Source organism: Apium graveolens, chromosome 10, assembly GCF_009905375.1.
Source record: "Apium graveolens cultivar Ventura chromosome 10, ASM990537v1, whole genome shotgun sequence".
Taxonomy (NCBI): Eukaryota; Viridiplantae; Streptophyta; class Magnoliopsida; order Apiales; family Apiaceae; genus Apium; species Apium graveolens.
In genome coordinates, this window is record NC_133656.1 from 220,417,187 (window position 1) to 220,439,828 (window position 22,642).

Here is a 22,642-nt window from a genome sequence, read left to right on the forward strand (position 1 = left end):
AAGAAGCGTGTTGTTGAACAAGACCCAATTAACATCAAAGCAAAAAGGTTGAAGATTGATGACGCAAATGGCTTATTCCTGAATTCTGAAGTTATCGAGGACGGTTCGGAAAAGGTGTAAAAGGACATTGTTGAACAAGAGCCGATCAATTTAAAAGCAGGAAGGGTGAAGTTTAATGACCAAACTGGATTGTTGCATGATTTTCTATAACACCACTGACCCTGTTTTTACTTGCTCTAACTGCTGGTTCCTTAATTGTGAAGGGAAATATCCCTATTTTCCCATCAAAAGTACAAGTACCATCTTCATCATACCTAGGTGTATCAATAGCACTCATAAACATTATTTTGGTTATAAATCTATTTGATTTGGAGTTTCTATGTGGTTCCGTTTCATCCGGAAGCAAGTAGTACTTTTGTGATGTTCTTATCATATAAAATCATTTTTCATCTATGTAAATTATAGAAAATATGCATACATAGGCTGGATATGTGTGTAGTGTTGATCTTTCGATATGGGTTAAGACAAACTTCACCATTGCCTCAATATTTAGATGTGTTAAAATAGGGTTTCCAAGCATTTGAATGCGATTTGAATTTTCCTTTCTAGACCAACTTATGGACGGTAGATTTAGGTGTACCGAGTTGACAAGAAAGTGTTCTAATATTTGTTCTTTAATGCATAGGAATTAATCGTACCTTTTATAAATCCACTGTGTATCCATGGCACGTACCTTTATATTTTTTCTGGACAGTGGGAACTTCACCAATTTTTATTGCTTGTAAAATCACTCTCCATATCTTTAAAATTGTCACTATGCTCACTGCATATTCAGAGGCAAGATTTTTGATTATTCCTTTTTTGAGCTAGTGATTGTTGTAATTTATTGATAGTACTTGAACAATTTGATTCCTTTCTGCACTTGACAATCTCTTTCCTTTTGCAGTGACCATAACTTAACTTGAAATTAAAGCAATATTCTCCTAAATTTGGAAATGTAGCTGCCATTTTTATACCTTTGATAGATGAGTGTGTCTATATATATATATATATATATATATATATATATATATATATATATAGAACATAGTTTGTACATATGTTAGCTTGCTATTTATAGTATCTCTGTTTTCTATTTTTGGAGCCAAATTTTGGTGGAGCCAAATTATATTGTAATTTGAGCGGGTTATTGTGTTACTTTCCCCCATCAGCTAATTACTTTGTACCTTTATATTAAATTAATGCTTAACTACTGCTTGTGTCATTTATTTTATTAATTGTTATGCAGTGCCTTGTCCTTCGTGCCTACTGGTTATGTAAACATCCCAGTGGGACGGAGGGAGTACTATTTTTATATACTTAACATTCAAAAAAAATATTTGTATAATAATATATAAATTTATTTATTTTTAATTAATTAATTTTAAAATATTCGAATTAAACCTAAAACCGGCCCGAAATCCAAAAAAAACTGATAAATTGGATTTGGATCTTTATTTTTAATATCCGGACCCGAACCCGATTCGAACCGAAACATAACAGATCGGATTTGGATCTTACGAAACCCGATCTGACCCGTTGCCATCCCTGTGTGAAATCCTAACTGCTACTTTTCTTTCTATCCTCTCTACAAATATACAGATCTTTGCATAGGTTTCTGGGCGAACTGAGATACAAGTCGTTGTTGAGCATCACGTGACTGTGATCTGAGTGCTCTGTGTTATTTTATCCTGAAAGTAGTGATATTGCTGCAACCCAGTACAACGTAAGTGAGGTAAAAATCTCTCAAAAACAGTATAGGTTTCTCGAAGGTTGGACGACTCAGCTGTTATTGATTTTTTCAGATTTATTAAAACTTCTGTTAGAGTCGAGTGTTCTTTCGTATCTTTGTGAATTTAGTTAGTGATTTATGTTGTTGTTTCGCCTTCGTATTTTGTTTCATTATTTGATTTATTACCTGTTTTTATTGACCATGATTAATTTAATTGTGCCATTGTTGCGCGTAATATTAAATTATACCCGACATTAATAATAGACATACCAACAAATTATGATTTATGGGAATGTGACTCTATTGTGAATTTATTAAATTATATGTATTTGGCTTAATATATTTTGACTTAATATGTTTTTGGGATTGAGACTTAACTTGATTTTTGAAAAAAATTACAATTTGATTAGGATTGTTACAAATGTATTAAAATATCTGACACATATTTTGGTTAATTAAAGATTCATTTATTAAAGCTCCTGAAAAAATAAAGATTAATTAAAGTTTGAGGTCTTCACTTTTATAATTAATGACAGGAAGATATGTCATAAATTAATTTTAATTCTTAACAAATAATTTGCCATATCCTGATTCTTCAATCTTAATTCTGATGCAAGTGATTATTTTATTTAAATTTGAAGTTTTTTAAGTCTCGCAAACAAACAGTAAAACAAATATGAGGAGTCTACATGAGATAGACCACGAGTCACGAGTACATTGTGCATGCTTAGCAGGAATGTTGGATTTGGCATTTAGTCCTCCTATAAATACCCAGACAGTTCTGCACCAAAACAGAATTTGTCAATATATAAATGTTAATCATACCACAAACCTAACAGAAAATCCCTCAAGAAGCTTGATTTTGTGAAATTTAAATTTCTTTTATAAAATTTTACCTGGCTTACAATTAAACTATATCTCTCTAAAGTAAAATTTGTAGTCCTCTAAAAAGTCATAATTTTAATAAATTTGTGACTTAGCAAGCATTTGTAGTTACTATATTGCCAATAATTCGTCATAATGATACAAAAGATGTAAATTAAAATAATCACTTATGAAATTAATTTCTGTACATCCAAGTCAAGAAAGTGAAGGAGACAGTTGTATTAAAGTAAAAACATCCCCATCCTTTTACAAAACAAAATAAAACATAAAATGAATTAACACAACAAAAGTTGATAGCCTACAAAAGTTGGTCAAACCAAAGAAACACAAACACTAGTAACTGCTACAGCTCAAATGTTTATGTGTTGTAAAATTAGCAAATTTACAAACAAAAGTAAAAACAACATCCAATGTGAGACAGGCTGGAACAATACAAACCCAACCCCACTCACCCATTATTATTTACAATTAATATAAACAGCCTCATTGTACCATATCAATCACTACTGTGTTTTGTTTGTATTTTCCACAATTTTTCAAACCCAAAAATAAGAAAAACCCACCTTCCAATTTATAAAATAAAGGTGGGTATGGCTTCTTTCCTTTTTCTTCTTCTCTCTGCTTTTCCTTTTCTTGCTGCCTCTACTTAGCATTAAGCATCTTTTCTCCATTCATCTCACTCACCCTTTTGTCATCTTTTCTTCAAGCTCCATTCTTTACCCTCATTCTTGTTCTTTTTTATATCTTTCCTTTCTTTTTCTGGGCTTCATTTGCTCTCTTCTGCTGTTATTACAACATTTTTCAGGTAAATTCTTGGCCTAAATTTAGTGATTTTTTCATTCGGTTTGTTTGTTTTTCATTGTTTTTCTGATCAGAAAGTTGGGTTTCTTTTTTCTTGTTTTTTCAATTCTTGGGTTGGTCTTTTTGGGCTTTAGTTTGTTACAGAAGTTGTGTTATTGGGTTTTCTTGATTAAGTTGGAAAAAGAAAGAATGCCCTTTTAATCTTGCAATTTGAATTTTGGTGTAGCCCTTTTGATTGTGATTTTTCTTGCTTTATTCAATTGCAAGAACTTTGTGTTTTTGTCTTTTTTCAATTCAGTTTAGTGTAGTTTGTCTCTATATAAATCTTTTGTTATCAAGTTTTGAACTTTTTGTCTGTACTTCTTGTTTTGTGATTAGTGGTTATTGTATTACAGAAGGGTTTGTAATTCTCTATGGGGCTTTGTCATGGAAAACCCATTGAAGCCTCTCAAAACCAAACAGAAAATCCAGTAATTCCTAGTGAAAATGAGTTAGTACTCAATTCTCAAACTGGGAAAGCATCGGAATTTCCATTTTACAGCCCGAGTCCTCTTCCTGGTAGCGCGTACAAGGGTTCTCCTGCCAATTCTAGCGTTAATTCGACTCCTCTTCGGACGCCTCTTCGTTTGTTTAAGCGTCCCTTCCCTCCACCTTCTCCAGCAAAGCACATTCGGGCCTTGCTTGCACGAAGGCATGGTTCGGTTAAGCCTAATGAGGCCTCGATTCCTGAAGGAAATGAGCTTGAGATTGGTCTAGATAAGAATTTTGGGTATTCTAAGCAAATTTTACAACATTATGAGCTTGGTGAAGAGGTAGGCCGAGGGCATTTTGGTTATACTTGTTCTGCTAAGGCGAAGAAAGGGAGTTTGAAGGGGCAAGATGTGGCTGTTAAAGTCATTCCAAAATCGAAGGTCTGATGTTTAGCCCTTGTAGTTATTCTTGTTTTCTATTCTATTGATTTTACACTATTCTAATATTCAGATTTATTTCAAGGTGTTCTTATTAGTTAGATGTAAATTATCATTTTAATTGCGGCTAGTTAGTAGAGTCTGATCTGAATGTTAATTGCTGCCATTTCTAATAATTTCAGTGTTGACTATTGATGCTTTGCAATCAAGGTCATTGTTATTTATAAAAGATAGTTTATTACTTTCCTTTTGTATTTATAAATTATTATCTTTCCACGTCTCTGGTCCGAAATTGGTATTATGTCACTTCAAAAAATCGATACCAGTTAACATATCATTGAATTGACAAGGGATCGTATTTAAGGCAATATATTTATTCCATCAATCAGAACAGTTTATAGCTGTCAGCAGATTGGGGTTAGGGTTTTTTTTTTACTTTATTATGTCACTAAAAGATGTTCTTATATAGTCATTAATTGCTACTTAGTCCAATGTTTCAGATATCTTCATATAGCAAAGCCCATATTTATTGTGACATATTCTTAAATGAAGATGTTCTACGTAATCTAAATTAAAAAGCAGGATTTTCTTCCAAATTGGGAGCTGTTGTTACTTACTTTGCTTAATTGAAGTATACTATATTGGACATTGTTCCTTTATCTTCAAGCAATTTGGAAGTGGTATAGTTCTCTGTTGTCTTCTAATATTAGGAAGAAATGTATTTTTCAGATGACTACAGCGATTGCCATCGAAGATGTAAGAAGAGAAGTTAAGATATTACGTGCTCTAACCGGACATAAGAATCTCGTGCAATTTTATGATGCCTATGAGGATGAAGACAGTGTTTACGTAGTGATGGAGTAAGTCCGAATAGTATTGTCTACTTGTTTGGTTGGCACAAACCTGCTGTTGCTGATTTTGTTTTATTACTGTACTCAATATATTTACATGCATAAAAACCAGGCCTGTAAACTAAGGGCGATTTTGCAAGTATTCTGATCTATTGACCTTTTTAGTTCCGTAGGTATCTAGCATGTTTTCCCAAGTGCTTCCTGCATATATAAGATGTGTAAAGCTAAATTGTATTTATCGTACATTTGTATTGTACACTTTCTTAAAAAAACATCTAAATATAACCTAGGAGCAATAACGGTTCAGTATGGAATGTAGTACTATATTAGACTAATTCCGTTATTGGTTCGTGTTATAAAACATTAAGAGTTGTGTTCATAATAAAAGTAAAAAAGAGATATGTGTACTTGAATTCATCTTTATTCGAGGAATGAAGCTAATTTCATACTATTTATTATCTTCTACAGGCTTTGCAAAGGAGGGGAATTATTGGATAGAATTCTTTCAAGGTACCTATTCAGTTACACTTGTATTTAATGGTTACTCCTTGCGTTGCTGTGCTGCTATCCTGATAGTTTGATAACTCTTTACTCGTGTTATTTAGGGGCGGGAAATACTCAGAAGAAGATGCAAAAGCTGTAATGGTGCAAATTTTAAGTGTTGTTGCTTACTGTCATCTCCAAGGAGTAGTCCACAGGGACTTGAAGCCCGAGGTAATTGAATATAATCGTGCAATATTGTCATAGTCTTGGACTACTTTGGTTAATGGTCCCTCCCCACACTTGTCGTACTAGATCACTATAGACCGGTTTTGTGTTCCCATTCTATCTGCTTTCTATTGGATAGTCGATAATTACTGACTATTCTAGTGCGAGAAGCACTAACATATTTTGTATGATCTTGCGACATGTACTAGCTTTGTGAAACAAACATCCACTACCCGGTTGCACTTATAAATACGCTTAATTTTTTTTATATTTAAGCGTTGGTGGCCCAACATGATATAACAACCGGCATGTTGCTATGACATTTATATCCATTTATTTAAAGATGAAATAAATGGGATGAGACTGTGACACATTATTGAAAATTGGTTTTTTAATTTCTGCTGCAGACATAAGATGAACAAAAATTCACTTTGGGAATTCTAGCGATATCATTCTAGCCTTGTATATATAATATGCGGCCATAACTATTTAGCATGTCTTTCCCAAATGACCCTCATCATATATTAGTTTTTATTATTAGTTTAGTTGGCTTTACTAGAGCCGAGTTGTTTTATTAGGATCCAAGTTTAAAGGCATAGTTAGAGTGAAAGCTCTTGCAGAGGTGCAGCGGCCTACTGGTTTTGTCTTGGTCTATTTTTTCTCTACCGGTCTGCAGCTTGACACATTAAACCTAACAACACTCCTTTGGCATGGTTGGGAAACCATTAATGACTCTTTGTTTACTGAAATAATTATCAGCTTGTAATTCTAGCTATAGATAGATATGGTAGTTATGATATTCTCATATTCCCTTGAGTACACATTTACCTTTTTTAAATTTTCCGAATAATATAGATGAACTAGGAAAATTGTAAAAGTAATTATTAATAGATTTGTTGTATGTTTAGAGTTTATTTAATGTTATTACATGTCTTCATCTATAGCCTATCAAAAGAGATTTATGAAGTCTCTTAACCATGATGAATAGATTTATCATTATTTTCTCTTCTCAGTTAAATAGTCTATGCTTACTCTTTTTTCTTTTGGATTTCTTTTTGCTACATTTTACCTCTGCATTCCTTTCAGCGTGTGTGATTGACTTGTCATTCTGTTCTCCAGAACTTTCTGTATGTTTCTAAAGATGAGGATTGTCAGTTGAAAGCCATTGACTTTGGACTCTCAGACTACGTAAAGCCAGGTTAAATTAATTACTAAAGACTTGTGCATTTATCTACTTTTATCATAATTATATATCAAGTTTAAGTGTCTGACAGCTAAAGCTTTGTACAGATGAAAGGCTGAATGACATCGTGGGGAGTGCATACTATGTTGCTCCAGAAGTTCTGCATAGATCATATGGAACCGAGGCTGATATGTGGAGTATTGGTGTAATTGCTTATATTCTTTTATGTGGAAGCCGCCCTTTTTGGGCTCGGACAGAGTCTGGGATCTTTAGAGCTGTACTTAAAGCTGATCCAAGCTTTGATGAAACCCCGTGGCCTTCTTTGTCTTCAGATGCAGTGGACTTCGTGAAGAGATTGTTGAACAAGGACTACCGCAAGAGATTAACTGCTGCACAGGCCCTTAGTAAGTCACTTACAAAATACACCTTTTGGATGCCATAATTGCATTTCATTTATGTTTTTTTTTCATGCATTTCTTATGTGTTATAAATAAGAGAAACTAGTTGATTAATTAGTCTAATATCTGTGCGCTCGATATATCTTTACTAGGTCATCCTTGGCTAGCCAACTGCCATGATACCAAGATACCGCTGGACATGATAATTTACAAGGTTGTTAAAGCCTATATATGTTCATCTTCTCTGAGAAAAGCTGCATTGGGGGTATGTCCTTCCGTCTCTTAAAGGTTACGTGTGTTTATTAGCTTAGTAAATGCTTCACAGGAAAGTAACTTGAAGGAAATTGAGAGTAAATGTAAATAACAATCTGCACCTAGAGCAATATGGTTTTAGTTGTACACTTGTACTTATCATCATTCTTGTAACCTTGTAGCTTAATTATTTTTATTTTGGACTAAATTATCACCCCTGTACAAAGAAAAAAGCACCTTGGTGAATTAAGATACTGAATGTGCTAAAAGGAAAGTGATTAAATTCTATGACCCTAGCTAGGCTTAAATCACTAAACTAGTTTGTTATTGTTAGTTGGGTAACAGTGCACCACATTTATGGGATATATATAGTTCTATATACTCATTTTAGCTCATGCGCCCAGGTTGCTACTCCCTGATTATCCTAAGATATTATGCCACTGTTTCAGGCACTTGCTAAGACATTGACAATACCTCAGCTAGCATATCTGCGCGAACAATTTGCTTTACTTGGGCCTAGCAAAAGTGGATTCGTATCTTTACAGAACTTTAAATCGGTTTGACCTTTTTGCCCTTTCTGATTTATCAATACTCAAGGTTTGAATTTTGGGGTCATTCTAAAGTATAGTTGTTCTCAGGCTGTAACGAAAAACTGCACGGAGGCCATAAAGGATTCACGAGTTCTAGATTTTGCGAACATGGTAAGATTCTAGATCCTTGTTTTTTTCTTCAGATCACAAAGATGAGCCTTGATGATCGATAACATTGTTGCCACTTGGAAAAGATTTGTGCTGAATTTATAGTCATGTTTATGGCAGGTGGGTTCTCTTCAATATAGAAAATTAGATTTCGAAGAATTTTGTGCTGCAGCTATAAGTGTACATCAGTTGGAAGGAATGGATAGCTGGGAGCAACATGCTCGCCGTGCCTATGAACTGTTTGAGAAAGATGGAAACAGGCCTATTATGATAGAGGAACTTGCCTCGGTATGTTCTCACTTTTTCTCTCGCTATAGGCATGTCTGCGCAATGTGGTATCATTGTCGCATATAGTACTCCCTAAATTTTTGAACATTTTATTAGAAACAATTAACTTATGTGTACATTCGGCAATCTTGCGTGTATATAAGAACGTATATGCATTCTGGCCACTTTGTGCAATATCCGCTGTCCGTAAGTTTCTTCAAGTAGAGAGAATCTATGCATCAATCCAAGACACATAATTTGACTACAAATTTCTTATTTTTAAAAGTTCCACAGTTCTCCATTTCAGGCTGTTTTACCATTTTTACATGTTACTATGTCAGATATTTTAGATACATGCATTTTTTTGCTAGTCGTTGTAATGTATTAAAGTATTTTAATCTTACCTTTTCTCATCATGGAGATGTCTGCTAAAAATGTTAGATATTGGTTTGGATATAGGTTATAACTGCTATATTTTCCATAATCACATTTCTCAGCTAGTTACATTCTTTCAAAAGCGAGGAGCGTCCTCCTCTACATATTAAAATGTTTCTAAATATTGCATATGGTCAGCTTTCTGATATTTACACTGCTTTCTGTTCCCCAGGAGCTAGGACTTAGCCCATCGGTTCCAGTTCATGTAGTTCTCCAGGATTGGATAAGACACTCGGATGGAAAGCTCAGTTTCCTGGGTTTTGTGAGGCTTGTGCATGGGGTTTCTTCTCGCGCATTTCAAAAAGCTTGATATAGTATGCGGGCACACATACTCACCCATTGGGCTTACAGTATGTTGATGAACTGGGTTACATATAATATTATAGGAGACAAATTGCTTGAAGCGGAGAACATACCTCAAGAGCAAAAGCTATACCCAAGTATAATCCTTATTCACAGACAGCAGAAGCAATCTAATATGTTACTATGTTCTCTATCATTAGAATGTTCTCGCACAACTTATTTTTTTTTAGTAATTTTGTTTTTTGTTTCTTTCCTAGTCGAGCGCTGGTAGAGAATTGTACAGCTGAGGTAGATCACAAAATGTTTTAGATTAGAAAAAAGACAGCTTAATGTTGCTGGAGTGAATGTTGTGTTGTTGGGGGTATCACTATCGTGCCCGCCTGTGCACATTCTTAATAAATTCTTGTTGTGATCTATGTCATTTTTAACTTTTTTGAACCTGGGCTTAGCATTGTTCATAATTAGCTGGTTAAAAATTATACCATTTTTCATTTTTTCCAGACTTCTGCAATCCAATTATAATGATATCAAATCATGTACTTTGCCGGCAACTGATATTTGATTGAAATCTGAACGATTCAATCTTCTAAAAAATGAAAAGATTTAGCCAAGTTTTGTTGTAGAAGAAAAATTATCATCTCATCACAAAAAGAAAACACAAAACAGAAAAGAGAGCAAGAAATAGCTGCATGCCCTGTGGTCTAGAAATAAGCAAATATAAATGCAACATTTTTCCATAAAAGCAATACTTTTTATGCTAATTATGAGCTTCATCTCAATTCTCAAGTCTTGCTCAGGGAAAAAAGGCACTACGCCACAATGAATTGTAGACATCTCTAAATGACGCCGTCTCTTCCGATCCCTGTGAATTCTGATCATTAGCAGCCCCATTATCGTTTATCACCGACTCATTAAACCAATATGGGATTGGCACTAATCCATCATTAACTAAATCAGTAACTGAGTTTTGTTGCTCCACCACGCCTGTAGCCAAAACTCCAATATTGTCACCAGCACTTGTCGAAATTTGATTCCCAGTATCGCATTCAGTACTCATCTCAGCAATCCTTTTATTAATTTCTGTCATTTTATGTTCAATCAAGCTTCCAAGATGATTTAAATCAGACAACTTCAAGTTATTCAACCCTAACCTCCCTGTCAAGCATTGATACATTACCTCAGTCATCTCCTCTTCACGATTATCCGTCATCTGTTGGTTTAGCTTCTCATTTGTTTTCGCTATACGTTGTTTAATGATACTCTCTAAACTCATCATATTCCTGCCTTGTTCTATCTCTGGCATGCTTTTGAATTGATCCACCACGCCTTGGACAGCAGTAGCATTAGGCCACACCTGAGGTTGCGGATCATAAGGACTGTATGTGATGGCACATGCATTAACATCACATAAGGTGCTTAGCTCATCCATCTTCTTCAACAGATCCTTCTTTCTTTTGTTATATGCTACTCTTCTTGTAGTGTTATTAGTGATAAATCCCAACTTCACTTTCTTCCTTGCCATGACAAGCTTCAAGCCAACAGGGTAATAACAATAAACGTTTATGGAATTCTTGAGAGAAAACTAGTGTGTGTGGCCTCTAAATCCAAAGGTGTGAATTGAGATATATTTATTTACGTAAAAATAATATGCAACGAAGATTTTTAATATCCTGTAATGTAAATGATTATCTAGATTATATCTAATTATCTGATTAGAATGATTTATTCTTCAATACATTTTGTTGTTGAAATCCATAATTTTTGTGCTAGCAAATTTCGAAAGATAATAAAAATCAATTATTAAATTATTAAGGGCTTTATCAATTGAGATTTTCACTGATTTTTTTTTTTTGGATTATGAAAAAATTATGAGTATTCTATTTGAAATTTGGATAGTCCATTAAAATCTGATTAAATTCAAATAGAATTTTAAAAAGTCTTAAAAATTATAGGGTATTCAATCCAAATTTCAAAATAGGTGTGTTCAATGAAGATTTAAAATAATTTATTAAAACCTGGTGATATTCAAAAAGTCCTGATTTTTTTTGAATTTAATAAAATAATAGATCTAATTGGATTTGCTAGTTTACTTTACATGTTTTGAAATCAAGTCAAATCTTGTGAGATTTTGATGGATTCCTAAATTTTTATATGAGAACTTGAAATATTTTGGAAACACTGTACTCTTGTTAAACATATTTACTTCAATTCAATTTATACAATCTCTCATTGTTCACAAATCCTAAAATCGTCATTTATTAATTAGTTTTATAATATCTTGAAAGACTAATTTAATCTATGACATCTTATTATTATTTTATTTACGGTAATTTTTTTTATTTGTACTGGATTATCTTCGAATTTATTTTCTCTAAGTAAAAATAAAAACGAGATTAAATATCATACAAGTTTTAAATAGAGTAAATATAAATTATTTAATTGTTCAGAAAGTTTAACTTATTACTTTCGTGAAATTTTTAAATGCTAATGGAATCGAGATTAAATATTAAATCGTAAATTATACAATTTTATTAAAGTGAACATGACGAGATGACCGATCGGACAGGGAGGATGTAAACTTGATCAAATAGATCGAAACAAATGAAGAAGATGATGAAGAATAATATAACAAGAGTGAGGAACACATGAATAAAAACCGATGAGTTAAACTTGATACTTGAATCTTGTTATTTATTTTGGACTATAATATTTTTTATATATTAGTTGATATGAAATTGTGATGTAAAAGAAATTATAATGAACCAATCCAATAAAATCCATGAATTGCATTTAATTCGCCAAAATTTTGATAGATTAATTCATCAAAATATGTATAGAATTTAAAAGTCAATATACAATTTTCATGGAATTTAAACCATTCGTGAATTTACAAATCTAATAAAATTTATTGATTATTATTGTCAATCCATTAAAATCTTAAATAAATAAACCCTTTGGGGTTGTTTGGTTCGAGAAATGGGATGGGATAATCATGTTAAAGTGGTATAGAATTGAGGTAGCATTTATAATTATTTAAAACATTTTTTTAAGTCATTATTATTAGTTTATTTAAAAATTTAGCAAAAAATATTTATTTAAAATATTTTTTAAATTATTATTTTAATAATTTTTGGTTCATTAATTTATTTTTGCATTAAATAGTTATATTTGATTGCTTAAATAGAACTAAACTACTATAAATAAAATTGATTTTTCATACTTGAACCGACCTAACCTACCCGACAGCCCTCACCTAACCCGAAAAAATTTAAACTGAACCTTAGTTGGATTAAAAATTATAAAAACCGACTTAAATAAATTGGATATACTTTTAAGTGTAAATCACTCATTCTAAGCCTACCTGCGCCCTTACTTTTAACAATATATTTTGATTTCATTTGATCTTTGCATCGCATTGGTGCAATACTTAGTTAACATTACAAGACATGTTCTTTTTTTAACAAGTTCATAACTTTGCTTCGGGTAGACGAAAAAATAATCAGGTCCGAAGACTTAAAGATAAAACCGGAGAGTGGAAATAAGAGGAGAAAGAGATACAACAGATAATTACAGACTACTTTGTTGAGCTATTTACATCATCAGGAAGTGCAGGTAATCTATCGAGTAGAGAAAAAGTGGGATGTGTCACGGAAAAACAAAATAATGAGTTACTTCAGCCAATATCTAGAGAAGAAGTGAAAGATGCAGTTTTTGCTATGCATCCGGAAAAGGCCCGAGGGTATGATGGTTTAAACCCTGCATTTTATAGGCATTTTGGAGTATAATCGAGAATGATGTGGTGGCATTTTGCCAGAATTTTTTCAGCACAGGAGAGCTAGCACCGAAATTTAATCGAACTATGGTATGTCTAATTCCGAAGGTCAAACAGTCAGAACAAATGTCTGATCTAAGATCAATCTCGCTGTGTAATGTGTTGTTTAGAGTTTTAACCAAATATTGGCAAATAGGTTAAAAATAGGTTAAAAACCTGCTTACCAAACTTGATATCTGCCAACCACAGTCCATTCGTCGAAGGGAGACTGTTAACAGATAACGCATTGATAGCGTTTGAAATTAATCACTATATTAAACGACGGACGCAAGGGATGAATGGTGTAGTCGGGCTCAAAATAGACGTGTCTAAAGCATATGACCGATTGGAATGGAATTTTGTCAAGGGAATGCTACTCAAGTTTGGTTTTCATGAGACCTGGAGATCGAGAATTATGTCCTGTATAAAGACTGTGTCTTACAGCTTTGTGCAACAAGGTATAGTTTTCGGAGAAATTTATCCTCAAAGGGGGATTCGGCAGGGAGACCCGATATCCCCATACCTGTATATCTTGTGTGTTGAAGGCCTTAGCTCAATGATTAGAAGAAACAAAGAAGTGAAACTGATTCATGGTTGTAGCATTGCTCGAGGTGCTCCACCTGTTTCATATTTACAGTTTGCCGATGACTGTTATCTTTTTTTCAAGGCAACAACTTCAGAGGCAACAGTAATGAAGAAAATAATAAATCGATATGAGAGGTTATCTGGACAAGCTATAAATCTTCATAAATCTACCATCACTTATAGCCCGAATACGCCAGAAGAAGTGCGAGGAATGATTTGTGGTCTGCTGGGAGTGGGGAGAGGTCAAGTCCAGGGAAGTATTTGGGTCTGCCGATGATAATAGGGAGGAAGAAGAATGAGGTGTTTAGTTGTCTAACCGACCGTGTGCGTCAGAAATTGCAAGGTTGAAAAAATACTGCTATGTCGAAGGCTGGGAAGTGTGTTCTACTAAAAACAGCGGCGCAATCTATACCAAATTTTTGGATGAATTTGCTGCTTATTCCAAATGAGATCTGTAATACAATTCAACGTCAAATGAATAGCTTTTGGTGGGGGGAGGATCTGACAGGAAAGGAATCCGATGGATGGCATGAGATAAATTAAGTACTGTAAAAGAGGCAGGAGGGTTGGGTTTCAAAAATCTGAGAGCTTTTAACATGACAATGTTAGCAAAGCAAGGGTGGAGGCTGATAAATAACAAAAATCCTCTTCTCACGGGGATTATGAAGGCAAGGTATTTCCCCAATTCTGAGTTTCTTGACGCAAAATTGGGAGACAACCCAAGCTATATGTGGAGGAGTATATTTGAAGCTAAAGGGGTGCTTGCACAGGGATGTCGTAAGAAGATTAGGTCAGGTAATGAAACAAGGGTGTGGAAAGTGTCGTGGCTGCCAAGTAAGGAGAATGGCTACATCACAACAGATTTGTCAGTCGAGTTACAGAACATTAATGTGCACAGTTTAATGCGAGAAAATGAGAGGGAATGGGATGATGAGATACTAAGGGATATTTTCAATAACATGGATGTTCAACTCATTCAGAATATTCCCCTGCCTGTAGTAGAAAGAAAAGACTCTTGGATGTGGGTGTACGAGGATAGAGAAAATTTTACGGTTAAAAGTTGTTACCGTAAGCGTATTGGAGAGCATAACACATTAGATGCAGTTTTTTGGAGGAAGATCTGGACACTGGATGTGCCTGAAAAAATTGTGTTTTTCATATGGAGGACATGCAGGCTATGTCTTCCTACAGCACAAGCTCTAATAACAAAATGGGTTGAAATTGAAAGTAGATGCTCCTGGTGTCGCATGGGGAATGAAGATGCGCTACATGTTTTGTTTGAGTGTTCCTTCGCAAAATCAGTATGGGAGTCGCTGAGGTTTTCAAACTGGGTCCAAGTGCTCCAAGATGAATCGATTATTTATATCTTCAAACGGTTGTTTACAACTGGAATGAAGGAGCAGTACGTGTTGGTTGCGGTGATTTGTTGGAGTATGTGGAATCGGAGAAACAAGTGGGTGCGGGATAAGATGGACCTGTCGGTGTTTGGTACGAAGAATGTTGCTTTAAATTTGCTAGCTGATTGGAGGAAATCACAGTTAGACACTGCAAAGTACAAGCCAATGGTGAGCTCAAGTGACAGATGTTGGCATAAACCTCCAAGGGACTGGGTAAAAATTAATATAGATGCGGCTGTATTCATGCTGAATCATGCAGTTGGAATTGGAGGGATTATTCGGGACGAAAATGGGAATTTCTTACGAGCAGGGTGTCAAAGAGTTGCAGGGATATGGCAACCCCGAGAAGCAGAGGCCATTAGTTTTAAGGAGCTAATGACTTGGACGAAGAAGTGTGGATATACAAGGTGTGTTTTCGAGACTGACTCGAAACTCTTGGCTGATGCATATAACAGAGGGACTGGGAATTCTTATTTTCATTCTATTGTTAGCGATCGCATTGAACTAAGTAAGAATTTTGATAGCGTGCTAGTGCAATTTGTGTATAGGTCTGCGAATGAGTGAGCTCATTTGTTAGCTCGGACTTCTCATTCTGAGTCAAACTTCAGGGAGTGGAGTACTTTTGCTCCGGACTTCCTTATGGATGTAATTACTGCTGAGGCATTCTAATGCAAGTACGTTTTGCTTCAAAAAAAAGTTCATATGACTTACTGTAAACAAAAAATTAGAAGTCCCTGAATCCCATGCATATAACTGTAATATACTTTGTTAAATATCAATATTTATTTAAGCATATTATTTAAGTTTCTATTTTTTTTAAAAATTATTAGATGAAAATTTTGGGGACAAGTTCGCTTTATTGATTTTTCTAGTAGCTTATTTTACCTGACCCAAACTGAAACGATCCAACCAAAATTCTAACCGATTGAATTTGATAAAATTTAAACCGAACTTTAGTTAGGTTAAAAATTAAATTAAATAAATTGGATTAGAATTTTGCTCGCAAACCAACCTGCGGACACCTCTACCTCACTCGCATCCATCGTCGCCTCTCTTCGATATAAAAAATCGATAAATTGAGGATATTAGAAATGAGTTTGGATAAATAAAATTTCAAACCAAATATTTGGGGTTAGAATAACTGAAATTCATAAATTATACCTGAATGTCTCCGACCATGCTACTTGTTATATTCTGAAAATGAATATTTTGACAATATTTTAATAAATGTAATTATTGTAATTGCTTAATTTCAATGGAAATATTAATTTTTTTTTTTAATTTTGTTGCTATTTTACTCTCTTTTCAAATATTTACAAAAATACGAAATTGAGAGACGAAAATAATTAACATATTCAAGATCAAAATATCGAAGTGCAAATATCTCATAGATGAAGTGTAACTAGATCTAGTAAATCCTAAACACTGGCCAGATTAAAAGTTTAAATATAATAAAATAGGAAGATTTAGGGCATTTTTGATGGTGATCCAAAATATGTAAATTTTGGATAAACTATCCCAAATTCTTGAATGGTCCAAATAGTGATCCAAATTTGGATCAGTGAATAACACTGATCCAAATTTGAATCAACACTGTTCACCGATCCAAATTTAGTTTTAATATAAAATAATATTTTTTTATTAATATATTTTAGTTTATTAGATTTAAAATTGATTTGTGATTAATTAATGAATGTTAATAATATTTTATATCTTAATTAATAAAATGAATATGTTTTTCATTAATTGAGCATATAATTTTTTAATTATTTTTACGTATATTAACATTTTTCTTTGATTTAAATAATTTATCAAATATAATATAAATAACTCATAATGGTTAAAAATTAAATTAAAAAATGAAGAGTTTAATATAATATTTGTGTATTATAATATGAAAAAGATAATTTGGATCGAAATTTGGATCATGCTTTTGGAGTTAATTTGGATCAGAATTTGGATCAAGTGGTGATCCAAATTTGAATTTTTGGATCAAAACGGTTAGTGATGACCTTAACATTTAATATCTACCTGTTTTCAAAATAAGAAGTTATTTTCTTAATAGATTTGTAGTTATTAAGGAATGAGAGTCTCTATAAATAATAGAAATAAAAGATATGAAACCAATTAGTGACTATCTTTAAATTGGGAATTTTATCTAAATTGACAATTCGAAACAAAAATTGAATAAATTTTAATAAAATATAATATATTATTTTTATTTATGATAAATTATATCAATCAAAATAATATTAAGTAATAAATTAAATTTTAAAATTAGACAGATCAAATATTTTTAAAATACGATATTTGAAAATAGGACATTTTTTTATTTCAAGGAACATTTTTTATAACATTTCTTTTAATTACGAGTAAACTTTGGGTGTTTTATTTCCTTGCACAGAGTTGAGCGTGCAAGTAGAGTTGTCTGTAATGGCGATCTACAGAGCTCAAAAGAATAAACCCCAGAAACCCAGATCTCCAGTTCTGATACTTACAGCCGCCATTCTTGTTATATCTATATTATATCTTCTTTCTTCTTTCAATTCCACAAATGGGTCATCTTCTAACACTCAAAAAAGACTCAAAGAGTTTGTAAGTGTCAATACTAAAAACACAGTGTACGATAAGTACTTGTATTGGGGTAATAGAATTGATTGTCCAGGTAAGCATTGTGGGTCCTGTGAAGGTCTCGGACATCAAGAATCTAGTCTTAGGTGTGCTCTTGAAGAGGCCTTGTTCCTTAATAGGTAACTTTATCTTACATTTTCTTTGTGTTTATTGTAAGTATATAACTTTAATAATAATAATAATGTGTTAAAGATGTTTGCTTCATCACATTGGTAGCTTAATTAGTGATTTAGTTTGGTTAATGTATTTAGTACCATGATAAATTAATTTCCAGTTTGGGTGTAATTTAAGACTTTTAAGGTTTTTTACCAATTAGTAGAGGGTCTTGAGGATGTACCGGACCCCTTGTGTTCAGGGATTCCCTTCGTAAATGAATTTTATCGTTGAAATGAAATTGGAAATATGAATTTATCAAGAGTCATCTTATTTTTGTATAAACTAAATTAAGCTGCATTTAACTATTCTTGGTTATATGTTCTGGTGTTTGTGATGGCCTGTCACAGCTGATTTTTTCTTTTCTTTTCTGTAAGTTTTAAGTTGCTCTTGTATCTTTTTTGCCGTCTTTCAATTAAAGTATACATTGCTCTTATAGTTATTTTTTATTGGTGATTGATTCACAAGATTAATATGATTAGTCCTAGTTTAGAAACATATTGTAGACCAATTTGTGAACGTATCACTTACACTGTCTTTGTTGTGCAGAACTTTTGTGATGCCTTCCAGGATGTGCATCAATCCAATACACAATAAAAAGGGGATCCTTCATGCCGCCAACAACGGAAGTTTAGATGATGGGTGAGTTTTGGTTTTGGTTCTTGGTACTAGCCCTTTATTTGTAAGTAGTTCCTGCTTCTTTCTAAATATCAGAAGAGGTTGAGTTTCAATCTCTCTCCATGCTGTACTAATATTAGTGGTTATCTCTGCGTGGCTTGCTCACTGGTAGATGTTTTTAACAATGAGGAACTGAAGCAGCCTGCACACATATTGTTGGCTTTTTCCTTTTGTTTACATATATTGTTATTGCAAATGAGAATCTGTTCCTTGTTTGTTGGCAATCGACCTTAATGACCACCAGATGAATGTTAATCATAGGAACAATAGTTGTGATATGAATATTGTATGTTTTATAAATAGGTGGGCAGCAAGTTCCTGTGCAATGGATTCTTTATATGATTTAGAACTCATATCCAAGACTGTACCTGCAATTCTGGATAATTCAGAAATGTGGTTGCAAATCCTGTCAACAAGCCTGAAGATGGGTTCCAAAGGGGTCGCTCATGTAGCAGGAGTAACTCGGACTGATCTTAAAGAGAGAAGTCAATACTCGGATATTTTTCTCATAAATAGGACGGCAAGCCCTCTTTCCTGGTAAGTCTTACCTCTCCTTCTTGTTTCATAGCTCCTTGTTTTTCTATAAACAGTGTTTTATGTCCCTGAAATTGATTGTAATGTAGATGGGCCCCATTGAAAAAGTGGTTTTAGACAAGATTTAAGTTTTACATTTTTCTATTACTTAAAATATATTTCAACTCGCACACCCATGTAAGTGATATGAACCTCTGGCCTCAATTGAGATGAGCGGATGCCTTACTACCCGGGGGGGATCCTTCACTTCTAGCTTTTATAATATCTAACAATAAATATTTTCAATATACATGTTTAAGTAAGAAATAATAAAATTAAATTTGCCTAGTGACCCGCTTACTCAGCCTAGGTCCTCCAGATTTCATTCAATGCCTAGGTCCATGGTCTACCTTGCGCTTCTAAGTACACTGTAACTTGGTAAATATAAAGTTTCTAAATTATTTTGTTATATCGTTTTGGCTAGTAAGTAATAACTGATCTCTATCTCTTTCATAGATAGAGACGTCGGCGGACATAGTCGCGTGCACATGCAAACAAACCTTGATGTCATATGTTTCACAACTAAATAGTTTTAATTGTGGTGAAGCAGAAAAGTAAAGCTGCTAAGTCTCATATGCTGTTACATTATTAATGGTAATAACCATGAATTTTTATTCAGGTTTATGGAGTGCAAGGATCGGAACAATCGCAGTGCTATTATGTTGCCATATTCATTTCTGCCTTCCATGGCTTCTAAAAAGCTTCAGGATGCTGCAGATAAGGTTAGTTTGTGGCTTACAGTTCAGGATTTTATCCCTGGATGTGGTATTTTAAGTTAAATGGGTAATCATTTGTTACAACATAGTAATTTGTTTTTTGAACTCTCCCATTGATGATAAGATTGGGAGCATTGCTTTCCTGGAAATATTACTACTAATGTGATTAAACGGAGCATTCTCTTCCCGTGTCCGGATGTTTTGACATGTATACATTTCAGTTATAGCATCTCACCCAGTTTTTTACCCAGTTCTGCCTTGCATAGCAGCATTGGAACGAAAATAGCATTATTATGCATCACCCCCACCTTTTTTATTGTGCTTTTATTAGGGCATCTCGGTTATATGATATGTTTATATTGCACTGTGTTGCTGTCTTCTATATTTGCTGAAATGTAGGAAAATGATATTCCTTCTGTGCTGTTATCTCTCTAATCCATGAAGTTATGTCAACCCACAGATTAAATTACACCTTGGTGACTATGATGCTATTCATGTTCGTCGAGGTGATAAGATAAAAACTCGAAAAGATAGACATGGGGTTGACAGGAGCTTACATCCGCATCTGGACAGGGACACACGCGCTGAATTTATCCTCTGCAGAATCTCAAAATGGGTTCCAGCAGGGCGAACACTTTTCATTGCTTCAAATGAGAGGACACCTGGTTTCTTTTCACCTCTCTCAGCGAGGTAAATTTCTTGATTGTATTTCTTACGTGCGTCTTAACTTGGCTAAAATCAGGTGCTGAATTGATACGTGTATCTATCTGGAACCAACATAAATCCTGTAAATGCTGTCTTAAAATTTTATATAAAGACATGATATAGGTCCTATGGGAATTGTCAAAGTGGTTGTGCAAGGATTTGGAGGTTAATTACTTAGTTTAATTGAAGTTAATGGATTGTGAAGGTAAAGATTTAGTACCTTAAGTTAATGAATGCTAAATGTTATGTGTATGTGGAAATGATTTTCGATTTGGTTCATAAGTAACTAATGAGTCTCATGTATGATACTACATTTTAACTTTGCTTCAAAATCATGCTAATACTCTTTAGCTTTGCTAGGTTTCTAGATAAGCAAATGCAAGGCAGTACCTAATAGGAGAAATACTGCTCACTTTAGATGCGGAATTTTTTTTGTATGCTGGAGATCTCATATTTGTATGAATTGATTATGTACCTACAGCTTGAATTGTACTGAAGTTGGAAAAATCTATTATTATAATAGCATTTGTGATCATGGACTGCATGAATCTCGAACTCAAATCTCTTGCTGACGGGTAATGTTGCAGGTTCAAGCTAGCATACTCATCCAATTACAGCTATATCATAGATCCATTGATCGAAAATAACTACCAACTATTCATGCTAGAAAGACTTATCTTGATGGGTGCAAGAAAATTTATTAGAACATTCAAAGAAGATGAGAATGGTCTCAGCCTAACAGACGATCCCAAGAAGAATACAAAGGCTTGGCAAATACCTGTTTATACGAAGGATGGAGAGGAGTGTTGACATTATTTTTCCTATACATATTCATCGTTCTCAAATATCCTTTCCACGGATCACAATGCTATACCTTGTGGTTGATCAGTTACCTTCAGCAGAGTAGAGCCACCACATCTGTCTTGAAAATCGGAATTATCAACCATCTGCCGTTTCACATGTTTTATATTCCAGTAACCAGAGAGTACTACTAAAGTGGCACTTCTGATGCTGTATGTTGTGGCATTGTTATGTGTCAATATATGTACAGAAGAATTAGCAGGTGATTATTTTTGTGATTATTTTGCCTTAAATATTATTGCAAGCTGTGCCTGTAATGGGTAACTTGTCCGTTTAGGTATTTTAAGAGCAATCTTGTTGCTGTTAAATGTGTAGGAATTAGATAAGCTCATTATTTCTAAGCATTGTTTGATTAATTGGGAAATAGCGGCAGAAAATTTGTTATCATTTCAGCAATATCTTTGTGTTTTATGTCACATTATAGGGATAATACCAATTTTACCCTCAAAATTTGGACATCAACCCCCATATATTACAGTCTTACTCTTACCTTCTACCCTAGAGTTTTGCACTTATACATGATGATCCTTTTCCATTTTTCTTCCAATATTACCCTCAAAGTATTTTTCACTGCTCTCGTGATTTTGATTTGTCGTTTACTTTGAATTCCCAAAATATTTCATAGATTGTTTGCAAGATTCAGGTAAATCACGACTTTAGATATCCTGTGTCCTTAACATAAAACAATATGAACGGAAGTGAGATGTTTTTAGTATGACAAAATCTATGTTTACTATGTGTAGCATATCATTTATCTCTGCTGACAGAAGAGGGTGAGCCTTATGAGCTTCCCGCTGTGCATTTCATTGTTAAGGACAATTGATCCATTTTTTAGGCTAAGCACAATTGATCCCTTAAAGGAACCGCCACCCATTATTATCAATATGACAATCCATCTCGTGTACTATATTGTCAATGTACTGTTGGACCTTTTAAGAAGATAAATTCCCAAACAAAGCTCATTAATTCTTTGAAAAAAAATTCCCAAACAATACAAACTATTAAAAAAATTACTCGCGTACTTCATATTTTTGCTCCTCATCCGTAAATTGATTTGCTAAAGTAGCAAGAC

General features: G+C 33.7%; 3 protein-coding genes across 3 annotated transcripts; 2 read left to right on the top strand and 1 right to left on the bottom strand.

The window, feature by feature from the left end:
- The first annotated feature begins 3,175 nt into the window (after positions 1-3,175).
- On the top strand, positions 3,176-9,874 carry LOC141689773 (CDPK-related kinase 1-like). Its single transcript, XM_074494162.1, has 12 exons — positions 3,176-3,461; positions 3,853-4,368; positions 5,095-5,225; positions 5,685-5,726; positions 5,822-5,930; positions 7,044-7,122; positions 7,215-7,511; positions 7,658-7,770; positions 8,207-8,314; positions 8,396-8,458; positions 8,576-8,743; positions 9,330-9,874. Exons 2-12 carry the CDS (start codon positions 3,871-3,873, stop codon positions 9,465-9,467), a joined length of 1,746 nt encoding a protein of 581 aa, XP_074350263.1. The 5' UTR covers positions 3,176-3,461; positions 3,853-3,870; the 3' UTR covers positions 9,468-9,874.
- Positions 9,875-10,253: 379 nt separating this feature from the next.
- On the bottom strand, positions 10,254-10,982 carry LOC141691853 (agamous-like MADS-box protein AGL80). Its single transcript, XM_074496605.1, has one exon. The coding sequence runs from the start codon at positions 10,980-10,982 to the stop codon at positions 10,254-10,256; it is 729 nt and encodes a 242-aa protein (XP_074352706.1).
- A 6,655-nt stretch (positions 10,983-17,637) lies between these two features.
- On the top strand, positions 17,638-21,856 carry LOC141693621 (uncharacterized). Its single transcript, XM_074498773.1, has 6 exons — positions 17,638-18,003; positions 18,587-18,679; positions 19,019-19,252; positions 19,908-20,010; positions 20,465-20,694; positions 21,297-21,856. Exons 1-6 carry the CDS (start codon positions 17,687-17,689, stop codon positions 21,517-21,519), a joined length of 1,200 nt encoding a protein of 399 aa, XP_074354874.1. The 5' UTR covers positions 17,638-17,686; the 3' UTR covers positions 21,520-21,856.
- The last annotated feature ends 786 nt before the right edge of the window (positions 21,857-22,642 follow it).